Genomic DNA, 19175 nt, shown 5'->3' with positions numbered 1-19175 from the left:
GACTCGACCCGAAAAAAGGCAAAGTCGCTCATCTCTATTGGTTAGGTTACAAATGGAAAAGGATTTTCTTTTTGCACAAATAGAAAATAAATCATGGTATGTATGGAGGTATTCTTCCCTTGAGAATATGTAATGTGTATACAGCAATAAAACCTGTACCAGAGTTAAAAAAGACTATGCATCATGGGCGTACCCACCGAGGGGCAGGTTGGGCAGCTGCCCCCCCTAGAAGCAGGGGCGCACAATGAAAGAACACCTCTTGGCCACGGCCAGGGTCGGTCTGGCCTGGCTGGGTATCGAGGATTCCCCCAGTAGGCCCTTGGTGTATGACGTCAGTGTCATGTGACGGGCGCACACATTCACCCCCGGCCTCTGCTATGCCGGCGGACATTTTACCTTATGCGCACCGGACCTGCAGCGAGGAGGAGGACGCCACCCAGCGCTGGGAGTGCAGGAAGGTAAGAGGATTTTTTTTTTCTTGTGTGTGTGCATGGGGGGGACCAGGCTGGAGACACATTGGGGCAGACCAGGCTGGAGACACATGGGGCGGACGAGGCTGGAGACACATGGGGGGACCAGGCTGAAGACACATGAGGGGACGAGGCTGGAGACACATGAGGGGACCAGGCTGAAGACACATGAGGAGACAAGGCTGAAGACACATGGGGGGACCAGGCTGAAGGCACATGGGGGTGGACGAGGCTGGAGACACATGGAGGGACGAGCCTGGAGACACATGGGTAGGGACAAGGCTGGAGACACTTGGTGGGGGGGACCAGGCTGGAGACACTTGGTGGGGGGACCAGGCTGGAGACACTTGGTGGGGGGACCAGGCTGGAGACACTTGGTGGGACCAGGCTGGAGATGCATGGGGGCAGCAGGACAAGGTGCCAGGTTGGATACATACGGGGGGCCAGTAAGGATACATGTGGGGGGGAAGGACAAGGGACCAGGATGGCTATATGGGGGCCAAGATGGATGTATGGGAGAGCCAGGATGCATATATATATCTAATATATAAAGCTCAAGTGTGTGTATGTATGTATGTGTGTGTGTATGTCCGGGATTGGCATCCGCACTGTCGCAGCTACAGCCACAAAATTTGTCACACGTCTGGACCCCGAGAGTGTCCTAAGCTATGTGGTGAGGCGAAATTTTAACCCCGCGCATTCCAATTCACCAAACAATTTTGCCCCTATCTACATAATGGGGAAAAAGTGTGTGTGTGTATCAAGCCTCGCCCCTCAGTATGATGTTATAATGGTTGCCATGGCGACGCTGATGTCATCATAGGTTGCAAGCCCCGCCGCTCATTATGATGTCATAATGGTTGACTATGGGATGGAGGATGTGTGATGGGTATATGCACACTGGACTATGGGATGGAGGATATGTATGACGGGTATATGGGCACGGGACTATGGGATTGCGGATATGTATGATGGGTATATGGGCGCGGGACTATGGGATGGAGGATATGTATGATGGGTATATGGGCATGGGACTATGAGATGAAGGATTTGTGATGGGTATATGGGCACTCGACTATGGGATGGCGAATATGTATGATGGGTATATGGGCATGGGACTATGGGATGGAGGATATGTATGATGGGTATATGGGCACTCGACTATGGGATGGAGGATATGTATGATGGGTATATGGGCACGAGACTATGGGATGGAGGATGTGTGATGGGTATATGGACATGGGACTATGGGATGAAGGATGTGTGATGGGTATATGGGCACTCGACTATGGGATGGAGGATATGTATGATGGGTATATGGGCACGGGCCTATGGGATCGTGGATATGTATGATGGGTATATGGGCACGGGACTATGGGATGGAGGATAATTATAATTTGCTATAACTAATCACAGCTAGTTACTATGCTCGGGCAGCGCCGGGCTCTTCAGCTAGTCTAATATATAAAGCTCAAGTGTGTGTATGTATGAGTGTGTGTATGTATGTGTGTATGTCCGGGATAGGCATCCGCACCATCGCAGCTACAGCCACAAAATTTGGCACAGTCACACGTCTGGACCCCGAGAGTGTCCTAAGCTATGTTGTGAGGCGAAATTTTAACCCTGCGCGTTCCAATTCACCAAACAGTTTTGCCCCTATCTACATAATGGGGAAAAAGTGTGTGTGTGTCAAGCCCCGCCCCTCATTATGATGTCATAATGGTTGCCATGGCAACGCTGATGTCATCATAGGTTGCAAGCCCCACCGCTCATTATGATGTCATAATGGTTGACTATGGGATGGAGGATGTGTGATGGGTATATGGGCACTGGACTATGGGATGGAGGATATGTATGACGGTTATATGGGCACGGGACAATGGGATGGAGGATGTGTGATGGATATATGGGCACTGGACTATGGGATGGCGAATATGTGTGATGGGTATATGGACACTCGACTATGGGATGGAGGATATCTATGATGGGTATATGGGCACGGGACTATGGGATCGTGTATATGTATGATGGGTATATGGGCACGGGACTATGGGATGGAGGATAATTATAATTTGTTATAACTAACCACAGTTAGTTACTATGCCCGGGCAGCACCGGGCTCTTTGGCTAGTGTATATATATATATATATATATATGGGATTTATGGGGGGAGCAGCACATGGCACCAGGATGGATATGTGGGGGTGGCAGCACAAGGGGCCAGGATGGATATTTGGGAGGGTGGTAGCACAAGGGATCAGGATGGATATATGGAGAGGAGCAGCACAAGGGACCAGGATGGATATATGGGGAGCAGCACATGGGACCAGGATGGATATATGGGGAGCAGCACATGGGACTAGGATGGATTTATGGGGGTGGCAGCACAAAAGGCCAGGATGGATATATGGGGGTGGCAGCACAAGGGACCAATATGGATATATATGGGAGGGTGGCAGCACAAGGGACCAGTATGGATATATGGGGGGAGCAGCACAAGGGGCCAGGATGAATATATGGGGGGAGCAGCATAAGGGGCCAAGATGATATATGGGGGGATCAGCACAAGGGGCCAGGATGATATATGGGGGTAGCAGCACAAGGGGCCAGGATGGATATATGAGACCGGAAGATGCCGGGAGCGTGGAGAGGAGATCGGGGGCCGTCGGAAGGTGAGTATAACCCCCGCTGGCCATATTCTAGAATACCCGATGTGTTAGAATCGGGCCACCATCTAGTATCAATATAAATGTATAATAAATTGAAAGTGGAACTATGAGGCTATGTACCCACATATGCAGAAAAAAACGGACTTCTTCCCAGGAAAAACGCGCTTTTTTATGCGTAGAATATAGTTAGAAATGTGTTTTTTCCGCAAAATTAAGGAACATGCTGTGTTTTTTTTCCGCAAAGTGTTTTTTCGCGGAAAAAATGCATCATGTGCACAAAAATTGCAGAATTCATTAAAAAGAATGGGATGCTTCTTGTATGCGATTTTGAAGTGTTTTTACCAGGAAAAACGCTTAAAAAACGCAAAAAAACGCTTACGTGGGTACACAGCCTGAAAATTAGTTTTGCTAGTATTTTATTCTAGCAACAATGTTCTCATTATGGAGCCTTATTGTCTGTATTTAAGATAATTGAAGCTGAAATGCTGAAGTGAAGCACATTAGATTAGAAATACAGTATGTAGTCACAGTTTATATGGGAATAGATGTTTGTTTTGTAGAGTAATACAACATATTATTTAATTATTTTCCAAGCATTGCAAAATGATGAATTTTCAAAGTATACTTTATTACACGATTTTTCTTTCTTCTCACCCAAACACCGTAATGCAGTGCTGTTTCAATACTTAGTTTATGCTCCTTTAGAAGCTCCTTTCCACTGCTGCTCACCAAGATCCCATACGCTAGATTCAAGCAATAAAAAAAAGTGAATTGTCCTATCTGAGCACTAGGGTGAGGAGCAGACATGCTCAGACAGTGGAATTCTCATACACAGACTGGTTGAATATAGTGCGTCTTGCTGAGCAGCAAATTAAAGGAGCTTCTAAAGGTGCATTAAAGGGGTAGTGAAATAGATCTGCAGCATAGTGTTGAGAAAGAAGGGAGCAAAATGAAGTATATTATGAAAAAAAATCATAATATTGCAATGCCCAGAAGATAACCGAATAAAAAAATAGTTTCGTTACTCTTCAAGTGTTTGCAGTTCAGCTTTCATTATCTCATATGGAAACATTATGGCTACATGTTATGAACTTTACCCATTGCGAAAATCTAGCAAAGTAGCTAACAATGAAGAATCTACAAACCTGTCAGGGAAGAAAAATTCAAGGTAAAAAATATCTGTTCGAATAGTATTTATCAGTATGTGCTCAAAATTTGCTGTTATTTTGTGTTTCTTCTGATCAGTTCTTCATTAATAATGTATAAGCCATTAGCCACAAGTCAGACACATCCAGCTTTATTTTCCTGTCAGAAAAGAGTGCAAGGATTACATCAAAATACTCCAGTCTCTTCTAGCTACTAACAAGAAACACACCACAGAATTAGAAACTACTGAAAGGGCAGATGTTAATATACATAGTGACAGGTGCGAAATACTAGTGTAGAGAAGTCCTTTAGAGAATTTGGCACTATAGTCTCGGCACAGCACATACTACACCTTCATCTCAGGTTTATGGGGTACATATGGCAGCATATCACAGTTCAGAAAGCTCTACACAGTTCTAACTACAAAAGAAATGATAGAAATTTGAATACATGAAAAATCTCGAACTAGACTTATAAAAAGAACAAGAATCCGGTTTAGGCCACTTTCACACTTCAGGCTTTCGGTATCCGGCAGGGTGCGGCGAAAAACCGGACTACCAGATCCGGCCGCAAACGCAGACACCGAATCCTTCTTTCTGCCGGATATATTCCTGGCAGAGAAGGTTTCCGGGCATGCGCAGTGCGAAAAACCGGTCCGGCGTTGGGAAAAAACGTTGCATACAACGTTTTTTCAAGACGCTGGACCGGCTATTTTCTCCGGATCCGGAAAAAACCGGACGCGCCGCATTGCCATCCGGCGCAATGCAGCGTCAATGAAACAGCATGGGGAAAAAGCCGGATCTGGTCGTAACAGGCGCCGGATCCGGCAGTCCGGTTTTTCGCCGCACCATGCCGGATACCGAAAGCCTGAAGTGTGAAAGTGGCCTTAACAAACAACAATGCATACATCGTCATGATATTTCTTTTTTAGGAACGTAATGCATGTTGCGACAGCTTAAAGGTAATGCACAGGTTGGCCTAATCCTTGTCTGCGAACAATATAACTGGGTGTTAAATCACTTACAAAAATGCAATTATGGCTTATGAAAACGCAATGTACAAAGTCTATCTAGGCATGTGAATATTTACTTTTCTTATGTCACAGCAACCTGCAATCATTGCATCAGTGACCCTTCTATACTTTAAGGATAAGCAGGTTTAGCAAAAATGAAAATAGTGGCGTTGCCTGGAGAGGGCGCCAAAAATCATTGTTATTTCTATTCTACATAAATGCGTATAGGAAACGGCACAGTCAAGCTCCCCAGGCCCAGGCTTTGCCTCTTGTGTAATCTTAGCACATCATGATGTCATAGTAAACTTACATCTTTCACGTTTTCAGTACAAATCAAGGACAAGTGAAGGCTACATCAATATATTATCTTATATATTTCTAGTAAAACACATTTTACTTTTCTCATATTAGGAGATTTAGCTGGGTGTATTGTACTCAACCCCAAGGTGCTGTAAGTTTGGTTTAGTAGAACCACAGCTCAAAATCCATGGGTTTCATTCTTAATACATACAGATAGAGAGAGTTGCCGTAAACAGAAAAGCGGAAATGGCATAATATATTCCCAAATATCATAAATTGGCATATCACATGTTGTCTATGAAGGTAATTACTGCAATACAATAAAATGGTTGCCATTTTTTTTCACTGAGAGAAACATGCCCTAGAATGTTATTAGGACAGTGTCACAAGTGAGTCATGTCCTCCTGTGAGATTTGGGGTTAGATAGTCACTACATTTTGTAAATCACAGATCTTCCATTTTCCAGATGTGTTTGTTTTTCATATTAAATGGATTTAGTTTCCTTTGGTGCTTAAGTTAATGACCTTTTCTATGCTGGTTAGAAACATGCAGCTCCATCTCACAGCTGTTCCTCACCTGGTCATTTCCTCTCCCTACAAAATCTGGCCAGACCTTTTCCTTTCCAGTGAAAGTTTTGCTTCCTAGCTCCTTGGAGATGCTGTGCTGAATTGGAGATAATTGTTGCTACTGGAGATTTGTTGTATGTTTTTTTCATTGTCCTATTCCCATTTAGTTGGTACATTCCTATCCCTTCCTATATACATCTCTACCTTTGGTGAGTGTTTTTTTATGTTTCTTGCTATCTGTTATCACTGTCTGTCTTACGTGTTAATACACTAAAATTTCTGTCCCAAGCCTCCTGGGGGAGAAGAAGGGGACAACTTAAGAAATAACAGGAGAGCAGAAAGGCTAGTGACCAAAATCACCTCACCTTTAGAGGTACTTTTGGGAGCAGCGATAGTTTGGGCCTCAGTCGTAGGGATGGTTCAGGGCCCCTTTCCCTAATCACATATAGTCACTGCGTGACAGACAGGTGCCAGTGAGCATGTGCAATAGGAATCTCAGCCATAATCATTAATGTCTAGAAAGATGTGCTCCCTGTGGACATTCTGGTCTAATACTTGAGATACCAAGAGTACTGAGGTAAGAAGAGGCTGCTCACACTGCTGTCCATCCTGTCTTTCTGATATAATTCTTGCGATACCAAGGGGTGCTGAGGTGAAAAGAGGCTGATCACACTGCTGTGTCCACCTTGTCTATCTGATCTAATACTGGAGATAACAGAAGTACAAAGGTAAGAGGGGGCTGCTCACACTGCTGCTCACCCTATCCTTATGTGAGTTCTAAGGTAAGAAGAGGATGCTCACATTGCTGTCCACCCTGTCTATCTGAGATTATCCTGCAAACACCAGGGGTGTTGAAGAGGCTGTTGTGGTTCACCCTGTCTATCTGATATAATACTGGAAATAATAGGGATGCTGAGGTAAGAAAAGGCAGCTCACACTGATGGTTGGCTGTTATAACCTGGAGATAATATATACCACATACTTTCAAGCTGACTCCAGGTCACAGCAATGGCGCTATCTACTGCATATGGTTACTGGCACTTGTCCTCAGATTCTAACACAGGTTTTTGTCAAGATAACAAAATAACAACCATTTTAATTGTATATTGATTACCTCCAAAGAAACACCTAAAACGAATTGCTAATTAAATGTATTTAAGATTTTGTTTAAAATGACATTTCCATTATTTAATTATTTTTGTTCCTGTAAAATTGCTTTAAACCGGGTATAATATACCTGTCTGAATGCGACCTAAGTGTTGGCAAATCTCCATTGTGTTATAGTTAGTTGCTTAGTTAGAAATATATTAGTCCATACACGTTGATATTCCTATCTGACATCATGATCTCTTTTACATATTTTTCTATATTGTATTACATTTCTGAACTCTAGAGAAATCCACGTATTGCACTTCGAAATGCTTTTCCAAATAAAGCATGACATATTCCCTTGGCTACTACTGTACAGTGAAAAGGGCCCATTAAAATGAATAATTATAATACTTATACTCCCATCAATTTCCATATATAGCAATTTATTTTTGCCTACAGCTTGACACATTATGTATTCCTCTCTTCAAATGACCCAGTCCCGGAGTAATAGTAGCAATCAATGGTACTTGCGATTTTATGACAATATAATTCATCTGAGCTTTGCTTCCTTATGTATATATTTATGAATATAGTATCTGTAATAGCAATCCTTACATTGCATAACTGCTGTATATCTACTTCTGCCTCAAACCTATTGCATTTCCATAACATTGGTGAAGGTAGCTGTACATTTTATTACTCCTGTCCATACTTTCCCCATACACAGCAACACTGTGCCAACTCACAAAAACAAATGACTATTATAACTGAGCAATAAGCAAGCCATTCATGTGCATATGACTGCATCTTTCAACATACTGAATTTGGCAATGTTAAAAAAATTCTTTTTTTCCTATTTTTACATTGCAGATTGACGATAAACATTGAACATGCCTTTGTACAAGGTTGTGACTCGGTTACAAATTAACGATAACAATGCACAAAAAGGAAACATCTCGCTGTTCGTTAAAGACTCTCGCAAGTTTTTAGCTTTGCATCTAGAATGCGGCACCTCATCTGAGCCGTGGGATCAGTCTGGGATCACTGATGTCTCTTGCGTGCTTGACCTTCTAGTGACCTTCAGTTTTACTAGCCTTGGTATCATGATTCATGGATCCCGAAGAAAGCCACGGAGAGACAGATCTTGAGCTTGTTTGCTTAGCCATGCTGTAATGGCTAATTACAGTGTAAAACCTTCCTCGTGAGTTGGAATCCTGTGCGGAGTAGTAGGCATCCAGTGAGGAGGGTATGCATCTCTTATGCTGCAATTGAAAAAAAAATCATTTAGTGCTCCAGGAATAGTTTACATAAATGTCGCTTGCATGTCTGACTCTGGACATTAGGGACAAAATGGAAAATTGGTGCCCCATCAAAGCACAACAGCAACCCGTCCAGATAAAGGTGAATTAATTTAGAGGTGGTTGTGCATCTGTTTCTTTCGCTCTGCTGACTTTTATGGATATGGATGTTAAAGAGAACAATTTAGCAATGTAAAGTAAAGCTGGCTGTAATGGTGCTGTAATACTGATTACATTGATACCTTTGGTGAAGAAATACGCTTTGTGGTTCTTCTTTAATCACCATTTGAAGCTTTGTGCTAAGCAGATGTTGGTGTACAGGGGCCGGACTGTGCACTGGGTCTTCTCCTCCCTGTCTGTGACCCTCTGCCTACCTCCTGTGTATGAAATCTCAGCAGTGACCTGTCATTCATAGACCGGTGGCAGGCAGAGGGTTGGGGGAACACAGACAGAGATGAGAAGACCCCGTGGACAGTCTGGCCCATAAGCACCGAAATCTAATTCGCAGAAACTTCCGAATGCTGATGAAACAAGAACCACAAGGCGGATTTCTTCACCAAAGGGTCGCGAGCCACATTCAGCACTGAGAGAGGGTCGCAAGTCACATCCAGCTCCCACCCCCTTCAAAGTAATGTCAACCAAAGCCCCCATTACAGGTATAAAGATAACCAAAGCTTTTCCACAGAAATCACTCCAAAGCAGTACACTGAGATCTAGTGGTTCCCACAATACCCGCATTCAGTATTCTCCCATCAAGGACTCCCAACACACTGTCACAACCATCCTTGAGCACTTCCTCTAACAGGTAGTACCATCCTCCAACGTACCATACCTAATACATCTCTAAACCCCTAAGACCAGTAAATGTGCATCCAGATCTGCTCTTCTGTGCAGGGGTACTCATAAAATTCACCATTTTGAGATGTACTCATCATACCTGTTTGATAGACCTGGACCTAATGCTCCAAGCTGGCAGACAGTCGCAAGCCACAATTCATGGGACCGCGAGCCTCATGTGGCTCCCAAGCTACAGGTTGGGGACCCCTGCCGTAAATGTATGTGTTGACAATACTGCTTTAATTTCAATATTGCAGGCCAGTCTATTATAACACTATGAGGATATGTGCACATGCTGCGGATTCTGCTGCAGATCCGCAGCGGATTTGGCCTCTGCGGATCCGCAGCAGTTCCGCAAACAGTGTACAGTACCATGTAAGTCTATGGGATTTACAATCCGCAGTGCACATGCTGCGTTTTTTTCACTGCCGAAAAGCTGCAGTTTTAAATTCGCAGAAAGAATTGACATGTCAATTCTTTCTGCGGATTCCGCTGCGGTTTGCCACCTATTCCATTGTCCAGGTGTCAGACCGCAGGGGAAAACCGCTGGCAAATCGTAGGTAAAACCGCAGGTCAATTTACCTGCGGTTTTACCTGCGGATCCGCACAGAAATATCCGCTGGTGAATCCGCAGCGTGTGCACTAGGGGGACCGGATCTCATATGGGGGGGAAAAAATGTCAGAATCTTGTTCGTCTGGACCCCACAAAACGATTCCCCTTTCCAGATATTGAGAGAGCCAAAATTTGAGCTCGATCAAACGACGTCAACCCGTGCCGCTCGTCGCTCAAAGTTTGAAAAAATCCAAATTGAGGTATTTTAAGATTTAGGTATTTTGCATAGTCTGTTAGACTATAAAGAATGTGACAACAACATTGCAGAAATAGCCCTGACCAAATTTTCGAACCATTTGTGGTATTTGAATGCAGAGTTGGTGGGATTATCGTTTTTTGATCCCACCATTACAGACAATGAAAAGTTGTTAATGGCTAATAAATTGCTCAGTAGCACAGATGAACCATCAGAGCACGCTAACCTACATGAGTTGATAATTTTACATAGTTATCTAATCTATTCTAGAGCTTTTGTTAAAGTAGTTTTTGAAACGTCAGAATATAATGCTCGGCATTTGCTTACAACTTGCAGGACATATTGCTTTTGTTCTTCATCTTTTGTCAGAAGGTCGTTAAAGTCGGTTACTTCCTACCTCTTAATTTTTCTTTCCTAACTTTTGGATTTACAACCCTAGCGTGCTCTGATGGTTCATCTGTGCTACTGAGCAATTTATTAGCCATTAACAACTTTTCATTGTCTGTAATGGTGGGATCAAAAAACGATAATCCCACCAACTCTGCATTCAAATACCACAAATGGTTCGAAAATTTGGTCAGGGCTATTTCTGCAATGTTGTTGTCACATTCTTTATAGTCTAACAGACTATGCAAAATACCTAAATCTTAAAATACCTCAATTTGGATTTTTTCAAACTTTGAGCGACGAGCGGCACGGGTTAACGTCGTTTGATCGAGCTCAAATTTTGGCTATCTCAATATCTGGAAAGGGGAATCGTTTTGTGGGGTCCAGACGGACAAAATTCCGACATCGATTTTTTGCGGTCACCCTAGTGTGCACATAGCCTGAAAGGGTGGCAGGTAACAAATATGTTCCTGCCATACTACAGCTATATACGGCAAAAATTGTACTGCTATAATGTAAAACCAAACTCATAATCAATATAGAAGCTAGAGAAACTAAATTATATTACACAAGTGTTAATCTTTTTTTATACAAAAATACATAAAAAAATCAATTTAAATAAAATGGAGTAAAGCATATCTCAGAAAAAGAGAGCAATCACCGTTAGGAAAAGGATATATAGTTATATAATACATACAGCACAGAAACACAACACACAAAGCGGAAAAAAGTAATCAATCAATTCAAAATACATAACAGTTACTAACAAGAATTATACTGTAAAAAGATAGACAAGTAGTAGTACAAAAATCACAGTGCCAATGGTTTAAAGCTGCAATAATAATATAGGATAGTGGTGCACAAAGGAAATATTTTCAATATGGTATAGATAAAGTATTATAGTATAAAGGTGCCATATTGCTCGTACGCACCACTAACTCAGTGCCTACAACCTCAGGGGATGTGATTGTTGTTAGATTATTAGACATGTAATAGTACCAAAATCCCAGTGCCAATGGCCATATTGCCTCTGTGCTTACATGCTCAAGGGATGTGATTGCACTCAGGTACTGTATGTAAATGTCTATCTTTCCATATTTCTTGTACTAATTATTACCTTCGAGTGATATTTTACCACATTTTTATTATGTTATTTTGAAATATCTTTTTCCATAAATAAAGATATATACTTTTGTGATGTGTTTTTGTCTGTGTAGCTTCTATATTGGGAAGGTCTGACTGTTTAAGGTAACGCAATATATTGGGAGAATTGACCCTACCACTCGATGTCAGCATTCCTCTTTAATAGGACAAACCTAAAATGGACACTAGGATTCACTCACACTATTAAAATGGTCATATTAAAAAAACTAACACACACATCCTTTTGGTGAGTTATTATTCTTAATAGGATTATTTCAAGGAGGAATAACATTTTTACATTTTTTCCTGAAATGGCTCAAAATTCTGTATTAATTTTTTACGGGAACCGGTGTGGGGAAGGTGACTTGATGGACAGACTTGACTGGAAGTAGGAGGGGACGATTTGTGCACTACAGACGGAGATTGGCAATGACAGAAAGGTAACAGCAGAGAAATACAAAAAAGGGAGTGCAGTACCGAGAAAGGACCACAAGATGGCAGGGGGGAGTAGCTTAGGACTTAACAGCAGCTTACGGATTGAGAAACGCTTAGTCATGGGGGCGGGGAGATAGGAACCTAGGAGGGGAATTCCCGGTGAGAGAGGGGACAAATAGAACAGGATAGGGTTCCAGGCAGGTTAGTCCCAGGAGGAGCTCGGCAGAAGACGGAGAACAGCGAAGAGCTCGGCTAGGGGACTGACAGGAAAGAGACAGTCAGGGGGTGGCCCTGACCCGACGGACCGCAGGACAGACGAGGCCCGGGGTACCGATTGGACGACGACCTCGGGCAGGTGAAGTGCTGGCGGTAGATTGGTCTAGGACAGCCCCAGTGAAAGATTCGCGAGGGACGTTACTTTGACTGGAGCAAAGGTGCAGGTACCCGGGCCTGGAGGCAGAGAACTGTAAAGAGGCTGCGGTGAGTGGTTGTCCAGAGGACGACGAATAAATCCGGAACAGTTACAACTGAAATCTGTCTCCGCCTCGTCCTTGCATCTCCTGGTGTCTGTGTCATCCGGACAGGGTAAGCAGTGGACCACCCCCAGATCCGGGCCCTTACCACATTGGTCTACTGGTTTTGTCACACTAATACCTCCCTGCCTCAACACCATTTTACCCATCTCTTAGGGTTTCCAAACCTCAGGGGGATTTCAAGGAATCCCATCTGGATCACATGACTGAAATGCAGCTGTCAGTGATTGACTGCAGCATATAAGTGGTTATACGGGTGAGATACGAACTACCTCTGATCGCTGCTGATTTTAGCTAAATAATACAGCTGAAACTAGTTGGATATGGTTATCCCGCATAACCCCACACAAAATACTGCCATCCAAAATGGTAGTGCACAGATATAAGAGAACATTCTGTCTCTCGGCAGCCAGCACTAGAGGAAGCTCCTTCTATTGCCTGTGGCAGGCTGCCTATATCTTTGGCTATACAGGGGACTTGCATCTCTGTATAAAAATGCAGCTTGGGCCAAGATACAGATATTATTTAGCACAGAATGCTGGAACTCAAGATACAATGATGCTAAAAGAAGACATTTATTTTAGGAGAGCAGTTACATTCTATATCTACTAAAGGAAACCTGACAGGAGGTTCATGCCGCCCAAAGCACAGACAGCACGAGTCAAGACACTGTGTTATTTCAGCCATATATGTTTTACTCTGAACTGTTACGGAAAAAAGCTGCAGAAACATGCTTGGAAAAAATGGCCGAGGATTTTGCGTCTCGCTTGACTAGTCTGAGGCAGGTCCCTGACGGACTCACCCTACCCAGCTTCCATAGACTGACAGGTTTTTCCCTATACACACATAGTGAGAGACCTGTCAGTTTATGAGAGCGAAGCGCGGAGGATCTGATACGCATCGTCCCCGCCATGTTTTCCAAATTATGTTTTCTCTGAAATCCCTCAGCATTTCAGAGGAAAACATACACGGCTGTGAAACTTTGATTTATACTACCTGTGGTCGGGGTAACATGAATCTCTTGCCATATTCACTTTAAAGGGAATATTTCAGCAGATTTGCGTCATATAAAATGAGAGCAGCATAATGTAGAGACAGGGAACCTTATTACAGTAATGTATAATTTACTGGTATGTTGTAGTTTCAATAAATTCAATGTTTTATCAGCAGGAGATGATCACTACAGGACTAGAAAACCTGCTGCCTTGTAGTCCTCCTTATTCACTGGCTCTGTTTAACCCCGCCCACACCACTGATTGGCAGCATTCTGCCTATGCACAGTGTACACAGAAAGCTTCCAATCAGTGGTGTGGGTCAGGTTATCCAGAGCTCAGCATTCATAAAAATGGTAGATCTGCAGCATCGAAAACAGGGAAATGATAGCAAAATGATAGCATGAAGCCCAGTAAGTGATACATTTCTGCAATTAGGGTACCTGCCCTTATATCATGTTGCTTTCATATTTCAACACTAAAAGTCAGATGCTGAACGATATTAAAATATCAGTTTTATTCAAAAATATGTTACAAAACAGAGTAATTAACAAACAATCATAAAATATAGTACCCAAAACATGGTCACTCACCTAAAAAAAAAAACAATGAGGGGGTATAGATGCGCACTACCAGTGGCCTTTGTTGACCCTGCCTACCTGCGGAGGTTGACACTAGTGATGAACGAGTGTGTTCGTTACTTGAGTTTTCCAAGCATGCTCGGGTGTTCTCCGAGCATCTTGAGCGTGTTCGTAGATTGTTTGCGTCTCTGCAGCTGCATGATTTTTGGCTGCTAGACAGCCTGAACACATGCAGGGATTGCCTGTTTGTTAGGGAATCCCCACATGTATTCAGGCTGTCTACCAACCGCAAATCACGCAGCTCCAGGGACTGAAACAATCTCCGAACACACCCAAAATACTCAGAGGACAACAGAGCATGCTTGGAAAACTCGAGTAATAAGCACACTCACTCATCACTAATTGGCACCCTTATCCTGCACAGTGGCGCACCGGCTCGAACATCGAACAGACCTGTCTGACCATATAGAGTGTGGACATATGCATATGAGCATGCGCTTTGTGGAACGCTACTGCTTCCACTGGGCTTGCATCCTACATCATATTACTGACTCATTCTTCAGCGCCAGCACGGATATTTTTATGTCATCCCGGAAGTGGAGGATTTTTAACGCGATGTATCCCACCTTATATGCAAGTGCCTGTAGTACACCATATACACAGTCACGGTGTAGACCGCAGAGCATTCCATCATGTCCCTTGATTACAGGAACTGGATTTAGAGCTATTGGATGGAAATATTAAAGGAGCACTGCTTTCTTGGCTTACTTGTGGCGGATATCCATCTCCATGCAGACATGGAAGGACACTGTGCCCCTGCTACTGCTGTATCTGCTTAACTAATGAATTCTTTAAGTTAAGTTACGTATGGTCACCTGATGAACCCACTAGAGGAGAAATGCGTCGAGCTATCTGCATACTTTGTTTTTTGAATCAGCATCTGAATTAATGGATTTTTCCATATGTGCTATTTTTGCACTTTTTTTGTTATGAATTACTATTATTGTGCCTGGGTTAGTATCACAGTGAGCCATTGGTTTATAGCAATATATGAGGTATATGCTTATATTAACTTGAGTTGGATTGTCGGCTCTTCTTTGTAGGGGCTTTATATTATTACACTTTTTTTACCTGATTCTAACAACATAATCATTGATTGTGTACTGACTGGGTATTGCTGTATATTGAAAAGTCCTGATTATAACCACATTATTGGTGAGACATTAATACTTTTTCTGGAGTTATTCTATATGATCTCTTATATATCTGGTCTAATTAGTACCAGTCCAGTCTCATATCTCCTTTACGTATACGGTATTTACATTATCTCATACAGGGCTGGATGGGAGCATTATACAAGAAAGGAGCCCCAGGATGGGAGCATTATACAAGAAAGGAGCCCAGGATGGGAGCATTATATAAGAAAGGAGCCCAGGATGGGAGCATTATACAAGAAAGGAGCCCAGGATGGGAGCATTATACAAGGAACAAGCTCAGGATGGGGAGCATTATACAAAGTAGGGTTGTAGGATGGGGAACATTCTAGAAGGGGCCCAAGATGGTGGTCATTCTAATTTCTACAATTAAGGTACACAGGATGGAGTCATTATACAAAGGAGAGGTTCAGGATGGGGGACATTACAGAAGGATTTGGCCCAGGGATGGTGGACCATGAACAGGTAGGTAGATGAGGGAGATTATTACAGGAAACAGCCAGGACAGGGGACATTATTGTATGGGAGGTGAACAATCATGTCATTATAGGGTCTAGGGTGCTGCAATGGCCCATATATTTGTACAACTTGCAGATGAGGGCCCCAATCCAAATATTGGAGCAGGGCCCAGCAGACTCTAGTTATACCACTGGGACTACATCTACTGCAATGCAGCAAAGCCAAATTTGGCTAGAATTAGTGTCAGCCCCATCTTGGACTGCCCCCAAGTCTATACTGAACTTCCCCAAAACTTTGGTGATTCCAAACAACTTACACAAACTCCGTTCTCCATCCCTTTCTTACCTAGGACTGACAGACAGCCATTGTTCTGTCCCCAAAATTCGGACAGTTGCATCAAATTCTGGACTTTTAGCTAATTTGTCTTCTGAATGCCTATACGATTCATTTTTTATAGGAACCATGTTCAATATTTTTAATAAAAGTTACGAAAATTCCATCATATCTGTTATCTAATTTCTCCAGCCCTTTATGGCCGCACTATTATACAGAATATTCATTAGCCAGTAATTTCCTGCACTATACACACATTTAATTAAAAAAAAACATAGATGGGAGTGTGAGTGCTTTTTAAGTGCAGAATCCTTGTGGTTTTGCGCTAAAAAAAAATAACATATTTCATACCTGGTATAAACCTGCATAAAAAGTGTAAGCTTAGGCAAAAATAGGTAAAATGCCACAAAACATAAGTGAAATATACAGTAAGCATAGCAGATTTCTTTTGAAAAACAGAAAAATGTAGCAGAACAAAGCAGTATTTTGAACGTAGGAACATGGCATAATAACTACCATTCAATTCTGGCAAACTAAAGTTTCACAGATACAGAACTTGGTACAGATGGACACTAGTGGCTTCCATAAGTTCCATACCATACCCTCCCCCTGGAGGTTTGTCATTTATCAGCACGCTCCTGATGAATTGGAAGTGATCAGTCTCCCCCCGTTCCCCCGTAATCATTTTTTCATTGTTCTATCACCCCCTAAAGCCAGAAATCACTTTTTTGGGGGGTTGAGAAGTGTTACTGAGTAACTGCAGTGCCAGCTGCCGCAGCAGGAGCAGGAGCCGCCACTTGGAGCGAGGAGCCTCACCTCAGTGAGTGCCAGGATCATGTGTCGGTATCCGGTGCCAGCTGCCGCAGCAGGAGCTGAAGCCGTCACTTGGAGCGAGGAGCCTCAGGGAGCGCCGGGATGTGTTGCTGTCCCCGGACGGTCCCACCATTACCTCACAAACTAAGCTTCTGTCCTCCATCTGCCTCCTCGTTGTCTCCGCCTCGTCACTTCCTCCCTGCGGCACACGTGAGAAACGACAGGGGAGGGGAGCTCTACACCAATCAGAGGAAGTCACTCCTGACTGTCTGGACTCTGATTGGCTGACGGCGTGCAATCGTTGGCCTGAATGAGAATCTAATGCGTCCAATAGAAGCGCGTCTGCTGCCGCCGCCACTGATTTGAGGTTGCATTCCCAGACAGTGTGAGTGGGCCTCCCCGTCTCGCCAGGGCCCCGACACTTGCCCGGGTATGCCCGGTGCCAACGCCAGCCTTGATCTCATATATTGCCTGCCTCATATTTTACTATTCTAATAGGACATTAGCATACACCATTAGCTTTTTGGTATTATTGGTTACTCCCATTTCTGTTTCTTCCCTTCCTTATAGGGCCTAACAAGGTCACATAGGGAGAGACGACATCCTAGCGGAGGCCATTGCACAGGTATAGGATGCCAACCTTCTCAGCAAAGTAGGGACAAGTCAATTCCAGGAACTCTAAGGGATACTATAGAGAACTCTTTCTGTTTCCTTTACAAGAGGTTTTTTTTCATTATATTGACTTTTATGGTTATACACGTTATAATTGTTATGTAACTCCAATATGGGGTCTGTTAAATCCTGGGGTGGCATTGGTTTTACACTAGAGGAGATCATTGTTGAATACTTTCTTTGTTTCTACCTTATCGCCTCTGTTAGGGCCCTATAAGGTCAGACAGGGCTAGTCAACATTCAAGCGGGGGCACCACTGTGCAGGATAACGGTGCCAACCTCCGCAGTTAGGTTGGGTCATGTTAGGCCATTGGTACTGAGCATTTATTACCCCCTTATTGTTTTTTTAGGGGAGTAACCATGTGTTGGCCACTGAAAGTGATGTTTTAATATAGTTCTGCATCTGACATTTTGTGCTAAAATAGATGATATTCCAGTTTTTCTTGCATTAATTTTCTACAAGTGGGTGAAAAATGCTTTCAGATTATATGATAAAAACCTGGTGACAGATTTCCTTTTGACAAAGTCATTAGCAAAGTGCTGGAGGGGAGATATGTTTCACTGAGGCTATTAGCTTCAATGATTTGAAACCCAGAAGTTTTCTCCAGCATACTACAGTTAGGTCCATATATATTTGGACAGAGACAACATTTTTCTAATTTTGGTTCTAGACATTACCATAATGAATTTTAAACAAAACAATTCAGATGCAGTTGAAGTTCAGACTTTCAGCTTTCACTTGAGGGTATCCACGTTAAAATTGGATGAAGGGTTTAGGAGTTTCAGCTCCTTAACATGTGCCACCTTGTTTTTAAAGGGACCAAAAGTAATTGGACAATTGACTCCAAGGCTATTTCATGGACAGGTGTGGGAAATCCCTTTGTTATGTCATTCTCAATTAAGCAGATTAAAAGGCCTGGAGTTTATTTGAGGTGTGGTGCTTGCATTTGTAGGGTTTTGCTGTGAAGGAAACATGCGGTCAAAGGAGCTCTCCATGCAGGTGAAACAAGCCATCCTTAAGCTGCAAAAACAGAAAAAACCCATCCGAGAAATTGCTACAACATTAGGAGTGGCAAAATCTACAGTTTGGTACATCCTGAGAAAGAAAGAAAGCACTGGTGAACTCATCAATGCAAAAACACCTGAGCGCCCACGGAAGACAACAGTGGTGGATGATCGCAGAATAATCTCCATGGTGAAGAGAAACCCCTTCACAACAGCCAACCAAGTGAACAACACTCTCCAGGAGGTAGGCGTATCATTATCCAAATCTACCATAAAGAGAAGACTGCATGACAGTAAATACAGAGGGTTCACTGCACGGTGCAAGCCACTCATAAGCATCAAGAATCAAAAGGCTAGACTGGACTTTGCTAAAAAACACCTAAAAAAGCCAGCACAGTTCTGGAAGAAC

General features: G+C 43.0%; 1 protein-coding gene across 1 annotated transcript in view; it reads right to left on the bottom strand.

Moving 5' to 3' along the window:
* Positions 1–4420: 4420 nt before the first annotated feature.
* NSG2 (neuronal vesicle trafficking associated 2) overlaps positions 4421–19175 on the bottom strand; it is a 126237-nt gene continuing 111482 nt past the window's right edge. The window contains exon 5 of the mRNA XM_073575239.1: positions 4421–8517. Within this exon, the coding sequence (XP_073431340.1) occupies positions 8326–8517 (192 nt within the window). The 3' untranslated portion in view covers positions 4421–8325. The remainder of the gene's footprint in view (positions 8518–19175) is intronic.

This window comes from Dendrobates tinctorius, unplaced genomic scaffold (assembly GCF_039654945.1).
Source record: "Dendrobates tinctorius isolate UK_male_01 unplaced genomic scaffold, ASM3965494v1 ptg000043l, whole genome shotgun sequence".
NCBI lineage: Eukaryota > Metazoa > Chordata > Amphibia > Anura > Dendrobatidae > Dendrobates > Dendrobates tinctorius.
Note: the sequence above shows the minus strand (reverse complement) of the source record. Positions and strands in the feature narration are given on the sequence as shown.